This window comes from Lepisosteus oculatus, chromosome 13, assembly GCF_040954835.1.
Source record: "Lepisosteus oculatus isolate fLepOcu1 chromosome 13, fLepOcu1.hap2, whole genome shotgun sequence".
Classification (NCBI taxonomy): Eukaryota; Metazoa; Chordata; class Actinopteri; order Semionotiformes; family Lepisosteidae; genus Lepisosteus; species Lepisosteus oculatus.
In genome coordinates this window covers 3,163,033-3,183,594 of record NC_090708.1, presented here as the reverse complement: position 1 = coordinate 3,183,594, position 20,562 = coordinate 3,163,033, and the positions used below count along the sequence as shown (strand labels likewise).

General features: G+C 41.2%; 2 protein-coding genes across 2 annotated transcripts in view; both read left to right on the top strand.

Annotated features, from left to right (window-relative positions):
- Positions 1-3,494: 3,494 nt before the first annotated feature.
- On the top strand, positions 3,495-12,683 carry LOC102686975 (probable G-protein coupled receptor 149). The gene is made up of 4 exons (XM_006637506.3): positions 3,495-5,074; positions 6,096-6,288; positions 6,790-7,238; positions 11,460-12,683. The coding sequence occupies exons 1-4, from the start codon at positions 4,127-4,129 to the stop codon at positions 12,030-12,032; spliced, it is 2,163 nt and encodes a 720-aa protein (XP_006637569.3). The 5' UTR covers positions 3,495-4,126; the 3' UTR covers positions 12,033-12,683.
- Positions 12,684-19,669: 6,986 nt separating this feature from the next.
- The window catches only part of dhx36 (DEAH (Asp-Glu-Ala-His) box polypeptide 36), a 32,954-nt gene continuing 32,061 nt past the window's right edge, over positions 19,670-20,562 (top strand). The window contains exon 1 of the mRNA XM_006637505.3: positions 19,670-20,292. Coding sequence (XP_006637568.1) covers positions 20,044-20,292 — 249 coding nt within the window. The 5' untranslated portion in view covers positions 19,670-20,043. The remainder of the gene's footprint in view (positions 20,293-20,562) is intronic.

The following is a 20,562-nucleotide window of genomic DNA, read 5'->3' as shown; positions in this document are numbered from 1 at the left end:
CACGTTCAAGATCTCTCTTTAGCTCACGGGGCTAGGTCACTGCAGAGAGACGCGGGAATCCCGGGTTCGAGCCTCAGTCGGGATGGGGCCGACCAGATGCGGCAAGGGCGCCCGCCTGAGCCCCCGTTGCGTTACATTGGTGTCAGAAGTGGGGTGGGATAGCCCTTCGCCGGGGACAGCGATTTAAGCGGGGGAGAGTGTAACGCTTACGGCCGACAAGCACTGTGTGTAAGAGCCGGCGTACCAGAGCAGGTGACGTCACCGCCCTTCCCTGTGATAGCAGGACCACAGCTACTGGACGCGGGAGTCCCGGGTTCGAGCCCCCGACGGTGGGGGGGCCGACCTAATGCGGCAAGAGCGCCCGCCTGAGCCCCCGTTGCCTTACAATATGTTTAAAACTAATTTTAGATAACAATACTTTAGAAACTATCATTCTTAGGCGGGTGTCATGTTTATGATGGGATTTTCAACTTTTCTAAAGTGACTTGAGAGTCTGCCCCTTTGTGTCAATCAACAGTATGTTCTGCTCTGTTGTGTTTGTCCCACACAATGCAGCGATGAAGCACAGAACGAGAATCGGCTTCTAGTATTTTAAAACCAGGGCATTGCCAGAAGACAATATCCCTCCTGCTGGAAAATGCCAGGAACTTAAATGTTAAAGCATTCTGTTGCTGAAAGGCCAAGACTTCGGGCTCAATATAACTTGAATTACGGATGCCTGGCTGTGCAAGTCCTCTTGAGCCCTGGGATTTACACGCCAACAAGCATGTGTGTAGGTGTCAGCATGATTAACACTTCATGTATTCACACACGGTCATTTCCTGAGGATTTGTCCTGCAGCTACTTTCCGAATCCTACAAAACCCCTGTAAAAAGTGGCAAATTCAAGCACATTTGATGCATTCCTTCCTTTGCAATAATTTATTACTATACAATAAATATGTACTTTTACATCTTGTGTCTAGGGGCCCCAAAACATATACACAACATGGTTGATATAGTGGAGAGATATGAGGTTACAATACACACCCTCCAGGACTATGGTTGTTTTTTAGGATGCAGTCCTTATGAAAACTGTAGTACAGTAGATCTTTTAAAGACAATGCCTTGAGAAGAAGTAGTGAAATTAGAGCAAATTGCATGAATCTTTGATGAAGCATCCAAGATATCACAGCAGGGCTGTTGGCACATTTTGACCACATGTAACAACAAAGGCAGATCTGCTGTCTGGGATCTATTGACCTGCAATATTACTTTTAATATTTCAGAACCATTAGAGATACTGTAGTATTGGCAGTAATCTAAGGGTTTTATGCTAAAAGTGTGAGTCACTTTGGGAAATGTATTTTGAAAACCAGTTTCCCAGCCAGGAGTGTGGTGGGACTTTCCTGAATTATTCAAATCTTCTGCCCTTCTCTGTAGTGTTCCACTTCTCTGCCAACTTCTCTGGTTTCCTTTTTTTCTACTGCTTTATTCCTGTGTTTATATTACTGTTGGATTTACACAGCTTGTTTAGGTACCAAGTCTCTGTCATGCCATGATGCTTGTTCACATTTGTTCATTACTGTAACCCTATTGTGTGCCATGTAATATTACCCTTTTCCCCTCAAAACCAATAAACAAATTGAACATAAAAAACTGTTTTGTTTTGGTACTCTTATATTGTGTTTATTGAAAATGTCACAATGGTTTCAGTCTTCTGCAGCTACATGTTAGGTACAGTAGGTATCCCGCTGTTTTCACCCAACTTGGGTTTAGTGCAGAACGACAGAAACGTCAATATCGCTTTCTGATTAAACGTTTGCATTGATTTCTGTTTAAGTGCGTGGTTACCAACAGGAACTCACATTTCTAGGATGCATTTTTAAACAAGGAATCACTATAGAAAACTATGATATTGTCTCAGACATCTAAATGAAAACAGTGGACTGACATTCTCAACAGCTTTAATGATTGAATATACAGTACAGTACACATACATAGTTTACTTCAAACGGATGCAACCCAATATTGTACGCGCAGGGCACGGTTCGGGTTGACCCGTTAAGGACGGTTATGCTGTTTGATTGCCGCTTCATCACCGCGTTTGTTGTGATTTTTTTTTGAAGCAGCCTGCCAGACCATAACGAGTTCCTGACCTTATGTACGTTTGCGATTGTTCCGAAACCTAAAAAGATGCACGCCTCCACCCTTCTTAATAACAGATATGGTGCTGATCCACTGTGAATTTCTGTGCTGTTCCGATACGCAAACTATTGGGTACAGTGCTTTGAATCGCGGCCATGCTGGTCCGGCAATGAGCAACCTGTGACTCCCTGTGTAGTGCAGGAAGGGATGGGCTCTCCACTCGGCGATGACTCATGGCGAGGAGCACGGATTATAACGTGCAATCATAATCATGGCAGGCAAACTGAGAACCGGCTAAATGCTCTTAAATAACACGCGCTCGACGCTATTTTTTTTTTTACGGCGTTGCAACCATCTAGGCTATTATTATCATTTTCTGGAAGCATTAAAAATTGATTCCTCGGGTAATTCCGACCCGGTTCACCTCCTTAAAAGAGAAACAATATTTCCCATCTCATAGAATTCTGGTTCTCCTTCACTAGCACCTTTACATTGTATCAACACAGCGATATCGCAAGTAACCTCCTGTATGTCTCCCTATGACATGTGTGCCTGCTGTACCCTGTCTATATGAATACTAAGTAGCGTCGCTTGCAAACTGTACACACGTCCAAGTTCTAACATACTAATTCACTCATTCACTTTGTCCATCGGGTAGCATAGATTACCAGGTATTCACGTTACATCGTACTGTAGCTTACTTTATCTTTAAAGACGTTTTTTTTACTATTTTTCAGTCAGTGGTACATCGTCAAGGAACCACGCAGTCCCCATACGCCGGGAATTCGTACCGACCTACTTTTTTACAACTATGGTGATCGAATTATTGACTTAATTGGTCAAACCCCCCACCTCCTTTCCACGAGACTTCAGATGTAGATTCATTTCAAACCTGCGGGACAGTCGCCAGCCTCTGTGATCGTGTGGCCAAAATAAAAATTAAACTGATTTTCATGTTTCCCGTTTCCCCCCCTCTTCTTATTGACTTTATTCGTGCGTTTTTGATCGCAGTCCAGGTTTTTCCCCTTGCATGCATTTTAACCATTAGCGGGTTGTGCCCAGGAAACCGAGCGCTTTGATAATAAGCTGTGACCACAAATCGGGAGCTGCGTCATTAGTCAGGAAACACGCAAATGGATTTATCAAAAAAGCACACAGGAACACACACACACACAAGTGCTGCTGCTCGTGTTGCAGTCTCAGTTAATAATGACTAGTGGTGTTATTAATAATGATGATGAAGGGATTTATCCTTGTCCCTATATCAGTTTCATGCCAAATAAAGGCTTCTTTTGTTTTCGTCAAACAGGTCTGTACACAAGCCTTTTTTAACCTACTTCTCAAACGTTTTTAAAATCAACTTTTGGATCTGTGTGACCGACGGCAAACGAATGCCATGCCCCGTGTCGCGTTAAATCGGAGAGTACCCATTTAGACGTCATTTGATACTTCTTTACCCTGCATCTTCTTTCTCTTTATTTCCTGTCCGTTGTCCTCGGCTCTGGACGCGTTGCATATACAGGAGGTTACTTATAAAAGACAAGGGAGGGACGGCGCGCCGCCCACACTTCGTGCCTGAGACAGGGGGCAGCAGCAGATCGCGATCTCACTCATGACTCTCTCGATCTGCGGCGCAGAGCGTGTGGCTGCCCCCTGTTTTCCTGCTGCTTTTTTTTTTCTAGTACAAAGATGACAGCATCGCGCTGTTTGAAAACAGAAGTGAGACAACAGATATTAAGCCGGCGAGTAACTCTTAACTTACTGTTGCTGGCGTCTTGATCCCAGCCGCGCCGGCCAAGAGCAGCATCCGGGAAAACCTTTGCGTAAAACAGCAGCTAAGAAATCTGATCCCAGCAAACGCTTCTGGGCTTTGGATTCGCTTGGGTTGTGTCCTAGCATATGGAGTGCGTTGGCGGAGAAGGTAACTTCTGGGAGTATAATTGCAAAGGCTTTTTTACATCTCGTGTGAAGTATCGTGGAACAAGAAAACAAAAACTTCGATGAAAATGCCTGCAACATCCAGCTCGCTCCCTGTAAACAGAACCATTGTTTTTACGGAAAGCTACGAGAGAACGGATTCTTCAGATGCCCAAAGGCAGACGAGCCTGCTACTGTTTTGTTTGACTTTTGCTATCACAGTTATTACTTTCGTGGGTAGTATCTATTCGCTCCTATCTTTGCTGAAGATGCGGAGTAAGACCTCACTGTCGCTCATAGTGGCGTCTATGTCCATAGACGATCTCATCAGCGTGATACCGGTGTCTTTATTCTTGGTGGTGCAGTGGGGGACCAGCGAAGACGCACGCTGCACTTTAGCTGGACTTCTGTATATCTTTCAGGGGATTTCAAGCAACATGAAAGCATCCCTCATTGCAGTCTACACTTTTTACATCACCAAACGTTTTGGGGTTTTCCAGTCCGCGAAACGTCCCCTGAGGATAGTGTGGGCTATAGGCGCTATATGGATAGTCAGTCTGATTGTAAGTCTTTTACCTCTAAGCGGATGGGGCTCTTTTTCTCCCACGCCTTTAGGATGCTTCGCAGATAGCTCCAGTTCTTACACCCTTCTCCTTTTCACTTTGTATGCCTTGTGTTTCTGCTCTCTAGCCGCCTTTTCCGTGCCTCTGAGCTATCAACTGTTGTGTTCAGACGAGCAACAGAAAACCTTTTACCCCAGCTATTTTGAACTCGCCCGGGGGCCGGCTGCAGACGGGTCAGCGCCAGTATGTGACAATCCGTCTTTTTCTCCGGAAGAAAGTTTCGGCACTTCCAGTCAGAGGAATGTCAGCTCAGTGCCACATTTAAACAGCAAAGTGGAAACTTACGGTTCCTCCAGTCCTGTAGTTCCTGAGTACCAAAGCGATAGAAACTCACCTGTGTTTTTTGCACAAAAGAGGTTTTCTTTGATCCTGGCGATGGTTAGAATTGTCTTATGGATGCCGATGATGGTAAGTCCCCACATGCAATATATGTAGCACAGTTTACATTTGCGATCCTTTATTTGAGCTCATACTGTAAGGCATGTGAGAACCGATTCAAACAACGTGCAGACTCCTTTGCTACCTACAGTACATTATGTACACAATAGGACAGTTACCGGAGCAATGCGAAATGCGAATGAAGTGCATTTCTCAAAGGTACAACAGCAATGTCCCACCTGGAACACCAGATCCTTTAATCGGGGAACACTGATCAGGTGGCCTGATATTGTGGGAAGTAGTGAAGATTATTCCTTTCGGCTGCACCCTGAGCGTTTTGTCCCCTTGTACTTGTTTCAAACCGAACAGGTTACTATTTTTATGACCGTGTGTACTTCAGTGTTGCCTCATGATCACGGAACGGTCAAGGGTAAATCAAAAATTCCCAATTGAAATTTGCTTTCATATTTCCTTGTGCAATTGTCTTAATGGGAAATGCAAACTGGACAGGCTTTATAAGGTCCAAGTAATGTTATGTTTTGAATGATCCAGGGTAATTTCAATTATTCTAAGAATTAAATCTCCAAATAAACATATTTTCGGATTGTTATGAAGCTATGTGAACACACATTTAAATGTGCTTTAAAGGAGTTTAACCTTGAGCTTCCTGAAGATACAAAAGAAACTTGTTTCAAATCTCCAGGCAATGTTACAATGAACAGAAAACATGTGACAGTGCAAGTCCTTACAACCCCAGTTATTCTGAGTATACTTATTACCCGGGATTATAATCACGTTGCGAATACGAAATCTTGTCCGAGATTAAGCATTGTATTTTGTAAAGGTTATTAGAGAAAGAAATCCGAAAAGGAAAGAATAGATACATGTCAGCTGAAAGGAGATTGATTATGTTAATTTCAGAGGTCACCACATAGAAGACACCCTACTCTACTTTTTTAAAGTGCCTTTGAATTCAATTCTATTGTCTGTCTTGACATACTCATCCCCATTAGGGGCTATAATCGCATTTTTTGTGTTATTCTGGTTCCAGATACAGATCTTTGTGAGTCACATCACTCATTTTACGACCTCGTCCTTTGAGACTCTGAGCTTCATCCTGACCTTACTGTCAGCTGGAGTCACTCCTGTGTTTGTTCTGTCTGAACGCTGGATTCATCTCCCGTGTGGCTGTTTCATCAACTGCCGGAGAAACGGTGACACCGTGGCGTCAGACCCTGCGCTGGGTAAGCATGTCGGAAATTATTTATTAGTATGCCCTTTTTTAAAATAAAAAGTCTCTTGACAGGAAAGTCTGAGTCAACTCGCTTGTAAATATCAAATTTTGTTTTTGAAAAATCCAGCAGCTATTGGGCTTAGTAATGCGAATGAAATATGGTTCTTCTTCTTTGCATGCATCTTTTCCTCTTTGTTTATTTAACTTACTGCCCCCAGTAGTTTATTTTTCTCCGGAACACAGTGTCACTGTGCTAGCTATTACAAAATGATAGTGGGACATTTTAGCTGTAATGGAAGCTACAAAATAGTTATATCTAACCTTCAGAGAACTCACAGAGAACGTTATTTCTTCTGCTTTAGATTTTTCGTCAAATTAAAAATAAAAGTTGGCAAACACTCGTAAGAAACTGACAGGTTATTTATATTTTTCGTGTATGCGCCATGAAAAAAATAGCATGCATGTCTGAAGCAGTGCAGTCTGATACATTACCACTTGTCTCTCTTTCCAGCAAAAAAGAGAGGCTTTGAGTTCAACTTGTCCTTTCAGCAAGGATATGGGATTTACAAGATAACCCAGGCAAATAATTCGTCTGCTGAAAAAAACGTCTATTGCAACCTCTTGAACTGTGGCACAAACAACAGGAAAACGACCCAGGCAGACTGCGGCCAGCCCTATAGCGGCGCCAAATTTGAGTTCAGTACCACAGCTGTAGAGGACAGCTCCCTGATTGCTGATTTCAGCCAGCGAGCTGCCAAGAGCGGGACCAAGCCGGGGGGCCTGACGTGCAGCGGATTTGATACCGGTTCTGAGCGAGCATCAGCCCAGGAGGAGAACAATGCGGACAGTTCCTCGGTCTTCGAGGGGCCGGAAAGAAGGCTGTCCCACGAGGAATGCCGCAAAATTGAACTCTCTGACTGGGAGTGGTGCCGCAGCAAATCGGAAAGGACCCAGCGTCAGGTAACAGTTCCCCTGCTGCCTCCAGACTTCCCGAAGTAGTTTCCGTCTAGACGCAAACAGGAATCTATACTTTGAAACCGGGGTTACAAATGTGAAAGATGACTGTGAACCACTGTGGCAGCCTATTGACAGGTGTGTGGGTCGCCACGTGGACATATTCCGCAGCCCCTAAACACAGATATCGGGAGCAGCAACCACGCCAATACTCGAAGCACCACAGACACTCAGACTTTCTAGAATTAGTCTTTAAAAGAAGAAAGCGCGTAACGCATTTCCCATGATCTTGGCAACACGTTCGCCAATGCAAAAGCAAAGCAACGCTACTAAGCATTCCGAACATCTAAAATGCCTGATGTGATTCTAACCCTGTATTATCAAACTCCGTATGCTTTGTTATTGCAAACGTAATACGGCAGTTTTAAAAAAATCTCCGTTGAGTAGTTCATTCTGGACCTCTTTTGGATTGCTTGTTCCTGACCCATGTTTTAAAACATAATCTGCCAAACGGGAAAGCAAAGACTCCCGAGGCTTGTTGGCAACATGGGAGCATAAAGTCTCCTCAATCGAACACGATTTTTTTAGCTTCCTGTTTGCACGTAAAGGTTAACTTTTATTGCCAAACAAAGCCGTTTTTTTTTTCAAAACAGAAATCGAGTTGTAGTCTGACAAGATCATTATAAAATGATTCCTTCTTGGCTGAAACTACTGGAAGAGTGTTTGTGCCCAGTCTTGGCCTTCTGAAAGAAGAAAAGATCGAACACAAATCTTTTGAGAATCTTTGTCCTTCACAATTCCTGCAGCTGCTGTCTGAGCTGAAGGAAGAAATGAGCCAAAGAGGTCATTTGGCCCATCTAGCTCATTAGATTTTAGTAGTTAACTGGTCTAAGAATCTCACCCAGCCACACAGTGAAAGCAGCCAGAGTGCCAACCTGTCTGGCTACCTTGTTCCAGACTCCCACACCCCTTTGTGTAAAAATGCCTGCTTGTTTCAGTCCGAAATGTACAGTTTTCCCCCAGAATTCTCTCTTCTGTACTTGGCTTCATGTTTCACTGTTGAATCTGAAGACATCCAGCGAGCTGCGTTTGGCAATGCCCTCCAGGGTATTGAGTACTGGGATCACCCCGTGCTCTCTGTGAAAGACTACAATTATAGTTAGTGTTTTTCTCATGTTAAATAAATATCAGCTTATTTTTAACATATTAAAGGCAACTTCAAAGCTTTAAAGTGCTCTTGTAGTAGATCTGGCCTTTGATTTCACCTGGCACTTCTAGTCTCTCTAAGATCTAACATTGAAAAGATTGTACCTGCGTACACTTAGCCTTGCACCATCCCAGCAGCAGAACACGAACTTCAGTGGTTGCAGGTGTCAACATCAGTCAACCAGAGGCTAAAACTGATAAGATCTTACCCAAACAACAATTGGGCTTACAAGTCAGGTGCTGCAGATTTTATTCATTTGGAAATAATCTCATTCCAGACCGTCTAACAAATGCCACCTGGCATGGAAATAATAACTCCTCGAAAACAGCCAGATCATCACACCAGCCCCATAACGAAAACATGACTTTGTTCATCTATGTCATACATGGGATAAAATACAAACTAAAACTGCATACTGAAGTGATAATGAAAATTCCAGTAATGATTCTCCTAACATCTTAAACTGCTTGTTTATGATATAATTTGATTGTTTGTCTAGAGTGCGTTTACAATTAAGTTTATGCCCATAAACATAAGGCTCCAATTTTTTCACTAATTAGCGAGTTGACAGTTATGGTCATACCTAACAGTAGACAGTTTTCGTAAGAGGATGTTTACTTCTTTTAAAGATCTGGATTTGCTGGTAATATCAGTTCTGAGTCAGAAAAATAATCCATTCAGGTTGTAACCTCATTTAAACACACCGCGCGTACGCTTGGCCGAACGTGCAATTGCAATCTGTCTCACAGTTTTGAGTCTTGATTGTTAATCATTCCACCAAATGTGCATTTCTTTTTTTTTAAGATTGAGACATTTTAATGCGTAATAAATTTTGTGAAATGTGGAGGCTTGCTTCTTCAGCATTACCTTGAAATATGTCTCACATTGGCGAAGGCTCTAGTGCCAGAATGGCTTTAGTAGCGTCCATCTGCTGTGCTCTAACGGTAGTTTTACTGTTCTAATTGTCTCATGTAATACAGTACAACCAACAGGATGGCCAGAATGACAACAGTCCCATGAGCAAAACAGTCAGACTGCTTTGCTATTTTTTCAGCTTGTGATGACGTGTCACAGAAATGACAGTAATAATATTAAAATATCATTTTTATTTTATAGGCTATTACCACTGCTGCTGCTAGTATTATTATTGCTGCTTCTACTACACACAAACAACTAGTGACCCAAATAATACTTAATTCATTGCATAATTGAAGGATCACTGCAACACCAGGCTTGCATACTGATGATCCTCACATCAGACAGAAAAGATGTCGGCTCAAAGCAGTAAAGATGCTTGAATTGTCAGTAAAGAGGATAAAGACTACATACATATTTGTTGGGACTGGAAGAAAGGCTGAACAAAGGCTGACCTTATTTGCTCTTTGTACGTTTTGGTAGCATAAATTGATTCCCAAATTAAAAGGCAGGATAACCATAGAAAAACTATTTTTCAATTCCCAGAAAAGAAAAGATTCCATAAGTAACAGAATAAAAGCAGCCACTCTTCAAATAACATCAAATGCCCAGGGAGTCTAATGTGCATGTATTATTATTTCATAATCATTCAATAGATGAATCTGTACCTGAGGCTTGAACACAGAAGTTTCTGTTGTGAAATGTAACTAGTAATTGATGTTCAGCTTCCTGTGGTGTCTCTGTTAATTAAGCAGTAATACTCTTTATGGAAGTGTCTGCCTGGGAATACGAAATGCTTTTGTACTTTAAAGAGCTTTAAGCACAGACAGCAGACCTTGACACATTTCCCAGTGTAATAATATTGCCATGGTTGTTTGAAGAATATGTCTGAGTGAATGTATGTTTTGCATAGAGTAAGTGCTCCTTTTACTTCTGATTAATTTATGAGGTACATTCTATAAGTATACTTTATGAAAATGTTACTAAAGTTATTTAACCTACTGTATGCTGTAGGTTAATGTGGCAAATGAAAAGGACTTCTCTATATCCCCATTGCACCTTCATATGTTTGTTCAAGGATCTGCTGTACAATAGCTGTTCACCTGTGTATTGGTCATTTAGTCCTTAAAATCAGAAGATTGTTTTCCTTCTCTCTCCTGTGTCATTCTTCAAGATAAAACCACAGGTGTATAATGATTTGATAGGAAAGAGGTTAAAACGACCTATTTCTTACCCATCTCTGTAATTTTCCCAGCTGATGATAAGTACTCGTAATTATTTTAACTAAAAAAAATATGGTGTTTTCAACTCAGCTTGATAAACAGAAACTTACTTCATGTTATGCACTTTTTGGATGAGATGCTTTGTTCAGATGCAGGACACATTGTTGACACACGACGGAACTCCGTAAATAAGTCAACCATTAAGATGAAAAAAATAATCTATTCTACATACATTGATGCTGTTACCACCTTAGCATGATACCATCAGCTTTCAGATGTGGGACTCTTCCCTCTGGACCATAATTGCCAGACCTATGTGTCCAACATGTTAAAAAGGGACCCTGTGCTGTGAAAGATGCTATCTTTCAAATAAGATCAGAAACTGAGGTTATGGGTACTTGATTGTCAAAGACTGCATGACAAGGCACATACGAGCAGTGGTCTTAAACCTAGAACACTGTCTGAATTCCACTCTAGCCTTGCACTATTGGGCCCCCCCAAAAAAACTTTCCCTTGTTCCACCCATTGCATTCAAGGGAATGGAGCAGTTTCTCATGTCTCCAGCAGTAGAGGTGTATAATGGCTGCCAAATTCCACTGAGGGCGGGAGCTGCACTGCTGCTGTGGTGGATGAAATGGGTCCCATCCTTCATATGGACTATTTTGTGATCCTCTGCAATGAAAGGCACTATATGAATGCAATTTATTACGATGGTTATTGCTATGCAGTACCCATAGCAGTGCTGTAGTTCAATAATAGCCTACAAGTACCACACATTAAGTTGCAACCTGGGATTATGAGATTAGGCTTTCTTAAGGCTTTGCCTGTTGTATACCTCATTCTGATTGACCTAATTAGGATTTTATTTTCTCTTTCTTTCAGAGGTCCAGTGGGGGGCTCGCCATCCCTCTGTGTGCGTTTCAGGGCACAGTGTCCCTGCACGCGCCCACGGGAAAGACGCTGTCGCTCTCCACGTACGAGGTGAGTAGCGACGGCCTTAAAATCTCTCCGAGCGCCAAGAAGATCGAGGTCTACCGCTCCAAGAGCGTGGGGCACGAGCCCAACACTGACGCCTCGCCCAGCAGCATCGCGGACACCAACGTGAAAATCCACCTGGAGGTGCTGGAGATCTGCGACAACGAGGAGGCCATGGACACGGTGTCCATCGTCAGCAACATCAGCCAGTCGTCCGCCCACGCCCGCTCCCCTTCCCTCCGCTACTCCAGGAGGGAGAACCGGTTCGTCTCCTGCGACCTGGGCGAAACCGCCTCTTACTCTCTCTTCATCCCCACCGGCAACCCTGACAGCGACATCAACATAACGATCCCTGACACGGTGGAGGCACACAGGCAGAACAGCAAGAAGCAGCAGCAGCAGGATAAATCAGGTTACCGGGAGGAAATACAATTACTTAACGAGGCCTATAGGAAACATGAAGGGAAGCCGGAGCAGTGAAGCCGGGCTGCAGGGCACAGCGTCAGGTGCTGCTGCAGGAATCACACAAAGTGCGCTTGGCATTTCGCCTCAAGTCCTGTTCCTGATGAATGAATGTACGGCACTTCTGTATTCTTCTGCCCACCCCGGAGGCAACGTTAACATGTCGTGTGACAAGACAAGCTCCAGCCACGGCGAAACAGAGAAAAAAAAATCTCGGTGCCCTTTTCCTCTGTCCTCAATAGCCAACAGTATGTGTATCTCATTAGTGACTCATGTAGTTGCGCTAAATGCCAGATGAACTTGGAATTTAGAGTGATAAAAATTCAAATCTCGCTCCACATGCAGAAGTCTTTCCCTGACTCACTACTGTGACAGTGCTATCGTTGAATCTCAGCGTGAGTGAAAATGTGGCATGCCATCCATTAAGGTCAGAAAGGAGATTCGGGACTTCCTAATTATTCTGCTTTAGTCTGAAGTTAGCTACTGTACAAATACATTCGTAGGTACTTCAATACTGTTGTGCACAGAGCTTTTACTCGTGTGTGAGTTTTTAAACTCCTTGTCGCACACACTGATCACTGCACAGCGCAAGTCTTTAAGGCCAAGTCAGCAGTTCGGGTCAGTCGGTCAAGACAAATTAACAGTGAACTGCAGCACAAAAAGTTCTATGTTTTTATTACATAGAATATGCATTACACATGGTATATTGACTGCAATGAGTAATAGCTTTTTCTGAAGCACAATTACATGAGTGAGATTGTTCAATTGTTTTTCTTAGTTTTGCACTGGGTCAACTCTCCTGACCCCAGACTGCAGTGATGTAGACCACTCTATTATATTTAACATGGATTGTCAGGACAAAGTGTCTTTTGAATGGAATCAGCACTCAGATAGTACTAAGCAGACTTTACCACAAGTGTGCATTAGTGATTCAGATTCCTGCTGACTGGATTTAGGTTTATATACAGAATGAACAGAAAGCATTTTAAGAATCAGATCATAGAAGGTTTCTCCGTAATTATTTCACTACATCGCCATCTAAACAAGGCAGGACATATACCGAGTGAACAGCAGTTTTAGGGTCAATAGGTGATAACTAAAAGCTAAAACCAAGAAGAATATTTGTCACAAAGAGGGGAGATTGCTGCACATACAGTATCAGCTATTTAAAGAAATAAATACCAATGAACAGAGTGCAGACAATACATATTGTTTTGTAAAATAGGCAATCAATACATAGTATTACTAGGTAGTGGAATAGTCAAACGATGTAATTATTGAAATTACACACTCATACCATTACCGTGCTTCTGATCATCTCATTTAATATTGTAACCAAGATAAAAACATGTCAAACCAATTCCATTTTTGGAAGGGGTTATCATGAAGTGTGTGTAGGTCAGCTTCAGTCCAGAGAGCAAGAACAGCATGGAAACAGTGCTTAAGAGCAATTTCTGTCTTCATCTTTTCAGTTACATAATGGTCCGAATTGGAGAAGATCAGCCCTGATGATTATAATTTCTCATAAAGCACCTCTTAAAAAGCTTTCACTGTAGGAACATTCATTTCAAAATTACTTGGAAACAAAACCTAACAATTTATTCACTTGAATTTGGTAGCAAATGCAGTACGTACTGTATATTTTGCTAAAACCTGTGATCACTATCTACAATATGGGGGCGGTACGTTCCACTAGCTTTGAGTCTGCCACGCCTAATTGTGATCTCTCAAAATTTGCAGTAGATTGCTGTGCTAAAGTCTTGCATTGTTCTTCTCTTTTCCCTAAATGTTTTTCTTTCTTTATGCAGAAATACAATGACACTGTGATCTAGTACTATATTTTCGTCATTTGTTTTAAATTAGCAGTTAGTCCTGGTACATCTGGATTCTGTAATACATAAAATAGCCTTTTAGCTTTCCAGATGCATGGAGAGGAGGAAATGATGCTAATGATAATGAACACTTGACACTAAATCAATTAGATTTGATTGTTAAATGTGATGGATTAGCTACTACAACACTTCAGAGTACTAACATATACTTTGTGATCACGTTAGTGGAAATTCTGTTGAATGTGAATTAAGGATTGCACAATGTCATGCTTCATTTTTCACCCAAACTAAGCTGCCTAAATTGTTATAATAGTAGACAACACTAGTGAAGACTTTGAGTACATTTTTGTGTTTATAACATACATAGAGTGTTTTCAAACTCCTGATTGTGTCCTAGATGTCTAAGACTTTAGCACAGCAGTGTACATGTACTGTATATACATCCAAAGCCTTTTAAGGTAAAGGAAAATGTATATTTTTAAGAAACAAGCTTGATGTAACATAAATACTTTTAATTTCAAAGAAAATAAATAAAATTGTGTCTGAATTTTTTATTTTGGTTTCATTTTTGTTGTTTAGAGAGTTCGAATATTTTAGTGACTGAAAGGAGGTGTGTTAGAGAGGGGACTGGAGCTAATAGGTACTCATCACTAACTGGATTGTACTGCTTACATTAAGAGTATGTGCGAGACTGGCTGTTACTACAGTATTTCCTCTGGTCCCTCACACATTCTCCATGAATACCAGTTGAAGCCTTATAAATGACCTTTTAAATCAATTAGTTCTATTAGTGGTTACGTGGAAAAATTATATGAAGGTATTGTGCAATTATGTGGGATTAGGGTGATTGTGAAGGGAGTAGACTCACAGATTCTGGTAAACTGTGGAGATAACTGTAAGAGTGGTAATGCTTTAATTATTTTAATGTAATATTTATTTTTACTGTTTGTACGTTGTTTTTTGTAAGTCTCTGTGTAAAACATTGCTGCTTGGATGCAAAACAAATTTCTGAGAAGTCAGACAATAAAGTATTATTGTACCATATAAGTGGAAAGAAATGTTTGGTTCAGTAAAATATTATCGCCCATGAAATGTCAAACCAACTGGACTAGAGTACTGTATTGGCAGTGTGACAACACTGATTGGCAGTGAGAACAAAACGGAAATTTATACAATTTAGAGTAATAAGCAGAACATAGTGGAACAAACAGAATGTCATCACGAGATAATTATTATCATCTCTTTATTATATTTGTACTTCATCATTACAGGCCAGCAAAAACAATACTGTAATTCAGGTTTTTCAACCTTTACATTTACAACATACTGCATGTTTTACCAATATGACCAAACAAAAACAAAATATTGACCATAGAACCCTGTTGACTCAGTTTTGCAATGCCCAGGCATTTCTTGTAAATAAATGAATAAGAAGAACAAAATTAATCCTTTCTTTAAAACTGGCTTGACATTGTCCAGCCATTCAGAGCACGAAAGCTCACAGTGTGCCATTAAGATATGTCTTGTTTTTGTGTTGTCTTTCAGTTATTACAGTAACTCAACATCATTCTCAGTGCTCAACACAATGGCCGAAGAACAGGCAGCTGCATGTGAAAGTCGATAAGCACTACAACAATACACACACACACGAAAGGAGCCAAAGTCATGACCCAGAAGCCATTCGTTTATAGTGCTTCAGTAACAGCGGGCCAATATCTAACAGATACAGTACAAAAGGCTGCACAACTATTCAAGGCAGAAATCCCATTCATTCTGCCAGTAAACCAAGAAGCTTTCAATCTGTAGCACCAAAAACAGGCAAATTGACCAAGATAGTATGCACAGATTCTACTGTGCAAATCAACAATATTGGAAGATATATCACTTTATCCATACAATATGCAAGGTCTTCAAAAGATGTGAAATGAATACTAGAACCAAAATGTATTAAATTTTAAAGTCTCTCAGTGTACTGTAGTGTGTGAATGATAACCCTAACCCTACCTGGGTTGTCAACTGAGCATTTCCGCTATCTATATCTGAACTTCTCTGGGCATAGGATTTTGACATGTTCCCCAAACCCCCCAAAAAATGAGTGGGAAACAATCAAGACCACTGATAGAAGCACTTGCAAGAGAATGAGATTCAATAATGCTTGGTTATAGCTTTTGGTCCGACCGACTCAGTTTTGGGATACAATTACTGCACGGTTCACCACACCATTCAGCCCCAAAGAGTTTCCCAAAAAAAATTCAGATAGGAGCAAAAAACTATTTGTCCTAAATCTTACCTGGATCCCACAATCCAGCCCTTAGCTTAAAAATTGTCTAGATAGTGTGTGAATGCTAACCCTAACCCCACCTGGGGTGTCAACTGAGTATTTCTGTGATCTATAGTATTGTCACAGACTTCACAGTTCACTTCTGTCTATAAGTTTTGTATGCATTCACGTATGAAAGGATGAAAGACATTTTGAAAGAACTACCCCACCCCAAAGTGACAGCTGGACCAAACAGAGAGATTAAAGTTTTCCATTTTTGATGTGGAACAAAACTTGCTTCTCAATTTTTCCGAATATCTGTACGTGTAAAGGTGAACATATAGTAGTGACACTAGAATCGATAGAAATAAGCTCCATGTACAGCCATATATTTTTGTATTCTGAACGGTTCAGAAAAAATAGTTGGAGTAAGACTGTTTAAATTTAGAAAAGGTGAAGGAAATGTTGAACTGGCACAAGAGAATGAAGATCATCCTTTCATTTGTATAAATTGAAAAAGAGTATTTGCCTGAACTGTACTTCTTACATTTTGTTCCAACCACATTCTCGGTTACTTACACAGTCTGTTTTTTTAGCTACATACAGTAATTGCAATGCTTCTAACCAGATACTGCAGTGATTTCTAGGTAACTGTACTGATATTGAAGTGAATTTCTTGTGTAATCATCTGTATCGTGTGTATGTATAATTAAGAAAATAATGAGGTCCATATTGTTTAACTGACTACAGAGTCTGAAACAAAACCCAGGAGATGCAAGGCCCTCGAGGAACTACGTCCAACACCCATGAAAGTATTATTTGGCACATGATGGATGATTTGGAATCAACACAGACCATTAACATCTGAAAGTGAAAATGGAACACCTCCCTGACAGTGGTGTTGCATTCATGAGAGAGATATTTAAATATGATTCATTTCAGTCCATTCTTTCTAGCTCAGGGCATCTATTGCAGAGCATCTCCTTTTTTCAACCCTGTAATTGCTGCACAGAAATTAATTGGCACTCTTATTTAACATGAATACACACCTGAGATGAAAGCATTTACATATTAATTTCTTGGTATCTGTACAAGAAAAATAATAATTGCAAAATTCAAGCGTCTCATTTTTCGGTTCAAGGTTTCTAATGTATATAACAGGTATGAAAATACAGACATATATCTGACCTTTTTTTACTTAACGCTTATGATAGCTCTTATATCGGACAAATTGCCTGAAACACATTTTGCCAAAGACCTGAGATTAAAAGAAACTAAAATTAATAGAAATGGCACTTCTAAGGGAACGGCAATTTCAAGCCAAGCATTGAAGATTCATACAGTGTCTTCTGAAACAGAACTTTAACCGAAGAGTGCAATTTATTGACTCTAAGGACATCACTTCAGACATATTGAGGTCCTCTGCAAAGGGATTTTAATTTATTTGCTTTTATAGATGCTGAAAATTCCTGTCTTTCAACTGCAGGGAAATTACAATTTCCTTTTCTTGATATTATGTCTGTTAAGGTCTTCATAAACAATGAAAAAAATTGCAAGAGGATACCATCTGCATATAAATCTGATTCATCTTTAATGAACGTTGTGTGCAGAGCATTCGGGATGATCTCAAGAGTATTCACTTTGCACTCTGTTTTGCTTTAGCAATAGGTTGTCGGAGACTAATAATTTTGTTCCTCTCACTTAGAATTAGGCTTCCAAAATTATTAATTCAGAAATGTACCAAGTTTAAGTAATAGAGCTAGTGGCCACCTCCGATTTTTCCAGTCAAGTTCTGTATTTTATTTGGTGTATGCTGTCTATACACTTCAGGAAATCCTCATTGGGAAACATCAATTCCAAACATCTGCAAGCCCTGCAGCATGTCAAAGATATTTTGTGCCTAGTTACTTCCAGGCTGAAGAGCACCTTTGCTGCTACAGCGACAGCCTTGGTCATGGTGCAGGCTGTTGGTTTTTATTTTTCACAAATGCAGCCTGGGCTGAAGGCTCCAGCCTCATGGCTCAGCCCTTATACTTACTTGGGTTTCAGAGCTGAAGACCCAGAGCTGAAGGCCGTGATTTATTCTTTCTCGGCTGTTTACACACTGGGCGAGTCCCTGGAACACTGACACAGCTACAGGCACTGCTATACCCTGGCCTCCCTTGAAAGGACAACAGCCTGATTACTGTGCTTGTTCCATCCATTCCATCCACTAGAAGTACCAGCTAATAAACAACTGTTTCACTTTACATCTTGTGAGTCTGTTTTTGGGGCCCTGCCTAGAACCTGTGCCTCTATTGTCATCCACCCCAAGTGGCATTACAATAATATAATGAATTTGGTCACTAACTGCATTTAAGGGGGTGAAGGACACATCATGGTATTGGCCAGTGATAATTACCTTCACAGCATGTTCGGGGTCAATTTAAGAAAAAATGATCTGGAAAAATATCTTCAAAGCAGCTTAAAGGCGTCAAATACCTTAACAAGACTGTACATACAATGGTGGAATACAAGAGTGAAAGATTTATGGGCATTTTTCACTTGATAGTCACACACAGGTACACAGGTTACAATTTTCTCTCTTGCTCCTGGAACTACTTGACACTGATAACCTTGACCTCCCCCTCCCCAGCAGAGCGTAAGGGTTAAAGGTACTGTAATTATTACTCATTGTGGCGCAGTAGGCAGTGAAACAGCTCAGTATGCTTTGCTTACACTATTACACTTGTGTTTCCTGGCATGGAGGCTGCAACACATTCACTTCTTACAGTATTGGGTTTATGCCGTCACACAGGGGTTGTTCCTTTCCAAAACATTCAAAGTGAAGAAGACAAGAATACAAGAGATGTACCTGAAGGTTTTTAAGAAGAAAAGTAAAATATTCCTTGTAAATGACACATGCCTGTCCATGCACAGAATAGTAGTGAATACGTGTAGGAGCATGTCACTTCACCTAGCACTGAAGTGATCAGCAGCCGTTCTGCACCAATAGTCCCATTCCACAACAGGCCAGAAGGAGGTGTGGGACTTCGCCAGTAAGGAATAACTTTAAGAGAGGCCAAATTGCACAAGAGTAGGGAACACATTTGTGCAGGCATGTCAATTTGAAGGACAAACTCTCATGGAAATTCCAGTTGAAAAGGTTCTACTGTTGGCCAGTCCCAGTTCAAAATGTTTCAAAACCCACCAGAGTTTATTACTGAATTATTTTTAAAGAGACAGCTATATTACCATTCGATTACCAGAAAGTGTTTACTGGCAAGGAGCTTATACCAGTTCAAGCCAATAGTAACTTGTCAGACGATTAGAAACCAGATGCTCGTTTCTGCTGTAACCACCAGGACCTTACACAAGGGCAAACGAAGCTAGCTACCAGGAATCTAATTACATTCACTACAACAGTAAAAAAAAAAAGATAAAACTCCGACCTAACTCTACAACTGTACACATGCAAGAAGTACTACAGTTCTGGCCTTCTGACTTATTACACATTCACACAGTTCTGAGCTTCAAAATAGCTCCTCCCCTTCGCACCACTCTCACATGGGCCTCGAGTTAGTTGATGACGCCATAAGAATGCGACATGCCGGATATGTTTGCTGTAGAACAATAAGAAATATAATACAGTCCTTTTTCACTTTGAATAGAAAATAAAATGCGATAATATATTTTATAAACGTTCGGTCCTGACGGATTGATACTGAAATTTGTAATTTAGTTTTTTTTTGTCACTAGATTCTTTGTAATACTAGGAGAATAGTGGGAAGCGTGGTGCTTTTGTGTCTAAGCTTTGCTGAAGCCAATTAGCACGTTCTGAGGCGGGATAGTACAGTACGTTAATTATAATAAAACATAAAGAAACACACACACGGTGATTTTAGCTAAACATTTTCGACGACACGGAACAGTCTTCTGGCTGTACACCCTGCGAGGTATGAGCTATGGATACGGCAGCTGGAGAGGCCGGCGAGGGGGTCGCGGGTCCGGCGAGGACAGCGGTGAGCGATGGGACCGCGGAGCCGGGTCAAGCAGAGGGGGATACCAGAGAAACCCCGGCGGGGACCACCGGGAGGACGAAGACTCGTTTCGGGGACGGCACCCCAGCCACCTGAAAGGCAGGGAGATCGGGCTGTGGTACGCCAAGCGAGGAGGGGTGAAAAGGAAGGAACAGGAGAGAAAATCGGTAGGTTTGACCAGTGAGAAAAACCTGCAGCCCTAAAGCGGTCTGACATCAGCCTGATGATAAGACAATAACATAAGCGGACCTAAAAATCTATTCCATCATAACTTACCATACCTTCCAGATAAAAGTAACATCACATTTGGAGATACTATACATTAACATGATTTATTAACGTTCCTAATTATAAGGGTAAGATTCCGGGTGATCAGTATGCTGACGATTGTTGTAGGCACTTCAGTTAATGTGGGAAAACAGCCCATTGAATTTGAT